The sequence below is a fragment of the Lolium rigidum genome, chromosome 7 (assembly GCF_022539505.1).
Source record: "Lolium rigidum isolate FL_2022 chromosome 7, APGP_CSIRO_Lrig_0.1, whole genome shotgun sequence".
Taxonomy (NCBI): domain Eukaryota; kingdom Viridiplantae; phylum Streptophyta; class Magnoliopsida; order Poales; family Poaceae; genus Lolium; species Lolium rigidum.
Window position 1 is genome coordinate 61,936,240 of NC_061514.1, and position 7,157 is coordinate 61,943,396.

Below are 7,157 nucleotides of genomic sequence, written 5' to 3' on the forward strand. Positions count from 1 at the left end.
GGGGCAGCGCTGAGCGTCCCCGGGGGATCAAATCCCCGATCCCCCGGGTCGCCAGCCATTCGATGGGGATCTTAGCGATCTTCTGATCAAGTCAACCGTCCCGCGCAGAGGAAAAAAAAAAGAGCACAAGGAAAAATTCCCCTCATCTCCCTGACGCACGACCCACCCCGCGTCACCAGAAGCGCTGCCAGGTCCGGCAGCACCACCGCGCGCTTCAGCTGCACCACGGCCGCTCACGTGCACCACCGTCATCCTGAACATGTAGCTTCGCCGCCGGCATGTGGTATCCCCGCCGTCAACCTCGCCGGCCTCCTTGCAGATGGTGGCACCAGGTGTGTAGCAACCACCGCCGCCGAGGCGCCGATGGCCTCCTTGTAGCAACGGCCGCCAGCCTCCTTGTAGCAACGGCCGCTAGCCTCCTTGCAGCAACCGCCGTCGATATCCTTGCTGGCCTCCTTGTGCAGCAACCCCCGTCACCGACGGCCTTGCTGGACTCCTTGTAGCAACGGCCGCCACCATTTGCAGCAACCACCGCCGCCGTCCGTCGCTTGTAGCACATCGCCGCCGCCGCTTGTAGCAGACGACGCCACGCTTTGTAGCAGGGGCTATGGCCTGTTGTAGCAGACGCTGCCGCCCTTGTAGGAGAAATAGGCGCTGCCGGTGACTTGTAGCAGATGGCGACGCCGCTGCCAGCATCTGCTCCCCGTCCCTGGTGGCAGTTGGTACTAGCCTGGATGCGCCTTGGTAGCAACGACGGCAGCCGCTGGCAGCAAGCCGGCCGTGCCATTGTAGCAACGCCCCGGCTGCCCCTGTAGCAAGACCGGCCACCATTTGTAGCGATGGTAGTCGTCGATTGTAGCAAGCCTGGACACCCGCCGGCTGCTCATGTAGCAAGGCCGTGCGGCAATTGTAGCAAGACCCGCCGTCCTTTGTAGCAACGGCGGTCGTCGATCGTAGCAAGCCTGGCCACTCATCGGAGCAACGACGGCCACCCATTGGAGCAACGCCGGTCGCCGATTGGAGCAGGGTTGGCCGCCGCTGGCAGCAACCCCCGCCACCATGGTAGCAGCCCCGCTGTTCCCTCGGCAGCGGACAAGGGATCCACGCGGGCGATTGGGAGGCGGCGTCGTGGCTGCCGCGCGTAGTAGAGGCGGAGCTCGACCGTCGTGGGCGCAGACTAGGGCGCGGCGGCTTGAGGGGAGGAGGTCGGGAAAGCACGGCGACCACGCGCAGTGGAGCCGGAGCTCGGCCTGGTGGCGGGAGAGGGTGCGGCGGCGCCAAGAGGGAGGAGGTCGGGGGAGGCGGCGAGGGTGTGGCGGCCGAGCAGAGCTTCTACGGAACTGTGGAGGGAAGCGGACCGATAGATGCAAGTACTGGTAATGGGGCGACGTCGGGCGGCGACGCGCCTTGGAGCTATGGTGGAGAAATCTATGGCGGCGTCGGGCGGCGGCTTGCAACGACTAGGAGTTAGCAACAGAGCGCCTGGTAATTTCGATGGAGGAAAGCCATGGCAGTGGGTGGTGGTGCCGTTGAATTTGGGGAAGGATAAGGAAGAAGGCGTTGGGGGATGACTGAATGAGTGGAGGAGGTGAATCGGGGGAGGGGATATGGCATTGTGGTGGACCCCACTAGCTAGCATCGCTGTCCCCAGAAAACGGACGCGTGGCACGCGATGGAGGTGGAGGAAAAGAAGGCTGATCCCCCGGGGGAACACCAGCCTTTTCCTTTATTAAGACATTGGAGCGGACCAGGACAGTCATTCAACAACCAGCAAACTGTACACTTAAACTCTGTACAAGATACTTTCAATGCATCACGCGTAAAAGTCTACCCTTACACCCAAACTCTATACATATAGGAAAGTAAATTAGCAAAATTAGCTAGTTTAGTAGCAACGAGTACATCATTCATTTCAGTATATACAAGATCTCACAAATGGCTGCTGGCATCTTATTGTTATGCATCTAACGCTATAAGCCCGCCTGTATATCTATCTTGAAATTAATCCAATAGCTCTGGCAATATCAATCTTCTTTCTACAATAGTCCTCATAAAACTTTGGTTTTGGCGTCTGAAAAAAGAGAATCTTCAGTAAAGTAAACTATTGTTGGAAAATGTATGGAGATGCAATTGTACAATAAAATACCTCCTTTCTAAGTGCTTCTGCAATCAACTCGCGGGCTTTGTCCTCTGTAATCTGGGATTTATCCTCTGCAAACTACAGTCAGGTATGGCATCAGACACGAGAACAATTATTCGGATGGATCCCATTAAAGAGTGTGAACGGTACTTACTTCCTTGAGGCAAGTTGTGCAAGAAAGAAACTGAAAAGAAAAAGGTGTGAAAAACATAAGCATGTGAAACACCTATAACCATGATAAAAAAAACAATAGGTTGAATTTGCGAAACATCTGCAAAGAGAAAAAATTTACCTCCTCTTCCAAGTCGGAGCATAATGTGTCATTCTCCAGCGCAGCTCTCATTATGTGTTGGCGTAACGGGAACCTATTAAGTTTATATACTTCATCCAAAGAATCTCTGAATGTCCTCTGAAAATCGTTCAAAGGAAGAAATAGAACATGTATTATAACTTTATAAGCATCATCAAAACACTAGAGATACCACCATTCAATCCTTGCTTATCTGTTCAGAAGACTGGGGTACAGTGCTAACCTCATTAGTGTACCGCTTCCAAATCTCGTAGAAAACGCCATCTAACTCGTTGTAGTAACAAACATCAAACGTCATGCTATCAAACCATTCCTGAATCAAAAGAATGCAGCTAGTATTATTATTTTTTAACTTCTAAATATTAAAAACCTACCTTAGATTAACATGAGTGTGTAAGGGAACCTACGTAGAAGCCAGGAAAGGCTAAATTCCCAGTCATCATGGAGAAGTCGGTAGCGATCTTGATTGCTTGGTAAGCTCCTCTTGTTAAAATTCTTCCCCACTGAAAAAAAGGAATTATCATGGTGCTACAGTATATATCATTGACATGTTGGCACTCCTCTATGATTTTAGTGTAGTGAGACATACCTTAATAGATGGAGACTTGTTTGGCACATAAGCTTCCATCCACTGTATCGAGATAATTTATTGTGTTAATACAAAAAAATATCGACATCTGAGTAACCTTATCATATCTATGGTGCATACCTTAAGTTTCTTTGACAGTTCTTCACAATATTTGATATATTCTTGTTCAATCTCATAGCTATGACAATACCTGTGGTACTGATCCCAACGTTCGTACTCATAACCACCCTATATCGGAATGTAAGACAGGAAGTCAACAATAGAAAAGATATAATATCAAACAACAGATAACTCAAACAGTTGTTTTTTATTGTATATTATTAAGTGCGACGAAGGACACAACTGAAAGGAGTGGAAGATCCGATCCAAGTGATGATTTTGATTTGTGGGAAGACTACCACGATCACTAGATCAGTCTGGCCCAACCAGCTGAAATCAGTGATGTGGGTTGTATGTTTAGGCCCTCCTGAGCTAAGTTTATTTGTAGCTCAACACGCAAAAACTGAGCAGTGAGTAAAAATGGCTTCCAAAATTGGTTTGATCTTAGTAGTGTCTGGAACCTTACTTCTGCTTCGCTTTTGGGCGGATTCACGATGCATTTTATTTGGAATTCAAATCGGTCTCTGAAAGTTGTGGCCAAAGGAAATATTTTGTGGTGCAGTTTCCATCTACTGGCAAACTAGATATGCTTGTTTAATTTGAGGAATTCAATCTCAAAGGCACTAATGCTTATTCAGTGTTCATCATGTTGAAACTGAGACACGGAAGTGATTTTTTTTATTGTTGAACCGAGCCTGTACCAACATGGTCAAGAACTGAAGGAGTGCCAAAAAAAGCAATTGAAAGAACCTGTGAAGTAGGTTCTCTAATTGGAAAATGTAGATGAGTTGGACTTGCAAATCCTAGAGGAGCTGAGCATTATCAAAATTAAGGCGGATGTGAAAAGCATCGAGAAGTTCCCTCCGGCGCAGGGATTTACCAACATTATGTCGTTTTAGTGGGCAGTGACTGAGTAAACATTAATTGGCTTGTCATACTGGCACAGCAAAATATAAATTTATGCATACATCTTGCCCCAACTAAAAAAAACATATACGTACATAATTTCGAGGGACGAGCCGTTGGTAGTCCTCCAGGCCAGCTAGTTTGCAGTAATCAGGGTGGAAATACCAATCTAATTTGCTATCCTCCTCGCAGCACTTACAAAATCTCTCCTCAAGATAGTCACGGTGGCGACAGTCTCTCCATTTCTCATAGTAAATCTTGTGTTTGGGCGCTTGTTGTGACAACTACAAAGTACAAACAACAAGATTTAATTAAGTATAAACAAGGTACCTATACCAAATTAAACCAGCATAGGCAACATAGAACAAAGTGACGTAATAGTAGAAGGAATAACTGAAATGCAACGCCGGATGATGAGACTACGGATCGAAGTATCGAACCTGGTAACACTTGCTGCGATACAACGCATGGCGGGCGTTAAGCTCCTTGAGCTGAACAGCATCCAGTTTGGTACAAGTGTCGACATCAGGCTTGCTGCGCAACTGCCTAAGGTAACCCGAGTACTCCTCGTAGCTGATATCTTCTCCCAAACGCAACTCGTTCAGCCTTTGGATTTCGTTGTCCGCTTCTTCTAGCTCCTTGTTGGCAGGAGCGCAGGGCTTAGAAGAGCCGGAAACACGGAAGGATGTCGCAGGACGACGCGAGTCATTAGTCCGAAGGCGACCTGATGTGGGATCGCCGACGCGAGTGGATGGGCGGGGTCGAGGTGCACGACGGCGTGAGTCGAGGGCCGAAACGCGAGCTGATCGGGAATCGTCATCCCTGATCGGCGGTGAAGACGGGAGATTCGCCATGGTCGCGACTCGCTGCGGAGCTGGGCTGGATTGGACAAAGGCAAAGCGGATTGAGCGCAGAGGCATTAGGGTTTGGACCGTGGGCTTTCGTTGATGTGGCCTATCTTCCACGACCCAGCGTACCGTTCCCGAAACTATTTCTTGTCTTCTCTTCTTTCCGTTTTTGACCGTGACTCTATTCTCTTCGGATCTTAGAGCACTTCCATACCGGAAAAGTCCTTTTGGCCTTGTTTGGCCAGGGAGTTTTGACCGGATTTTAGGTGTATAATCCCAGTGTAATTAAATAAGTGCTCTCAAATCTGCTAACCTAGCTGTTTGGCTGAAGAATATTGAATGGAGTAATACTGAGTTTTGACCCTAAAACACGTCGGGTCAAAAGGGGATCAAAACGCGAGCTACCATTCGCGTTTTTTACACTCGGCGAACGCTGCGAACTCATGCGCATCCTAGCAGAGTTGAGTGCAACCTGCTCTGCCCAGCGCGTGTTCACACGAGAAGGAGCATGCAGTTGAGCAGTGTTCACACGAGAAGAAGCATGCAGTTGAGCGCCGTGTTCACATGCAGTTGAGCGCCGTGTTCACACGAGAAGGAGCATGCTGTACTGCGCTGTGTTCACATGCTGTACATTTGAGCACGATCACGGCGGGATCCACCACATGCATCCACAGCAGCGTGTGTTCACACGCGAAACCTGCAGAGTGCTGGCACCGTCCTTCAATCAGCTGCTGCACGCGCTAGTATAATGAGTATTAAGAAGATGAAGAGTATTTTGTGAAGGTAATTTTTCACCAAAAACTCTCCATGAAACACCTCTTAATACACAGAAATACTCTTGCACCAAATAAGGCCTTTGGGTATCCGAAACGAGTTTTCCGTATAAATTTTCTTCTGCAGCGGACACTATATTTGTACTGCAAATTCTGAAGAAAATAATGCATACGAGCTAGATTTCATACAAGATCAACTTCAGTGGTTCAAACAAAACCACCACCCTAACCCTAACATAGGACTACGAGATGTAACCCTAACCGACTTTCTGATCCCGAGGTGCTCGGCGACGAGGGAATGGAGGATCGTCGTTGCCAAATCAAGTGCCTCTGTGCCTCGACGGCGCGGAGGTATGCGGGCTCGTTGTCGCCATACACACCCACATCGGCTTAACACTCCTCACTACAGGAATGGCTCGCAACGCACACGACCGAAAACCCTCGGCACATGCCACGCCGACGGTGGTCGTCAGCGTCTAGGCCCTCGGCGCATGCTGCACCGTCCCGTCTGTTAACTTAAAAAAATCATTTTTTCCAACTTTTTTAATCTCCCACATGCATCATTTTAATTTGAACTAAACTTAAATTTAGATCAAATTACCCCTCGTAGTCAAACTTCCCACCCGAGTCACCCATCCTCCACCTCTAGCAAGGTTAACATCTTCGTTCGGTTGAGCTTCCATCTTCTTCATGAAACATTGCTGATAATATTACGATATCAATCCTATTAACCCTCACACCGTGATATCACAACTCTTTATTATTCTAAATTTTAAACAATTATTTAACTAAACATCAATTGTTAAGTAATAATAATCTCTACCGAGGATGCAATTATTAATTTAGTTAAAAAATATATATATAATCATGAATTGCTGTGAAAAACTAAAATCCTCCTGCTTTCATATTTTTATTTGGAATTTTGAGAATTTAAAAATTGGCTAACCGCGTAAGTCCCGGTGAATTAGGATGTATCTTTTTCCCACGATCATTTTGATGTATTATAAAAAAAATTATTTCGTATGCAACCAGAAAAGCCGTTTTATCGATACATGACGCAATTTTGCAAAAAAAAAAATTAAAATTAATTTTTTTTAAATTCTCTTGCAACTAGATGACATAACATATGGACATCTCGAAGGATTTTATTTTTTGAATTTTTATCATTTTCTACCATTCAGTTGAAAGTTAAAAAGGCGGTCCACAAGGGGTGCGTGGAGGGAGAAAAAAATTCAAACTCTACGTCGAGGGTGGCCGTCGGCGTAGTTAAAAAAATATGGGGAGAAGGCTATGTCGAGGGCAGTCGTTGGCGTAGTCTTGACAACGCCGTCACGGCCTAACTCTGGTGGGCCACATGCATGTAATATCCCAGGTATTGGGGTTACAAATATAGAGAAAACAGATGTGTGCATTGCATTCATGCATAGAAAATCTGGGGAATTTTCGCGCTTTAAAGTAAAACAATCACGATGAATCGTAGTTTCACTTGACC

General features: G+C 47.1%; 1 protein-coding gene across 1 annotated transcript; it reads right to left on the bottom strand.

Annotated features, from left to right (window-relative positions):
* Positions 1–1,990: 1,990 nt before the first annotated feature.
* On the bottom strand, positions 1,991–4,864 carry LOC124671435. The gene is made up of 11 exons (XM_047207806.1): positions 4,769–4,864; positions 4,485–4,682; positions 4,140–4,328; positions 3,160–3,267; positions 3,040–3,081; positions 2,858–2,953; positions 2,674–2,763; positions 2,433–2,549; positions 2,295–2,324; positions 2,147–2,218; positions 1,991–2,071 (listed from the first exon to the last, which is right to left on the bottom strand). Exons 1-11 carry the CDS (start codon positions 4,862–4,864, stop codon positions 1,991–1,993), a joined length of 1,119 nt encoding a protein of 372 aa, XP_047063762.1.
* Positions 4,865–7,157: the final 2,293 nt, after the last annotated feature.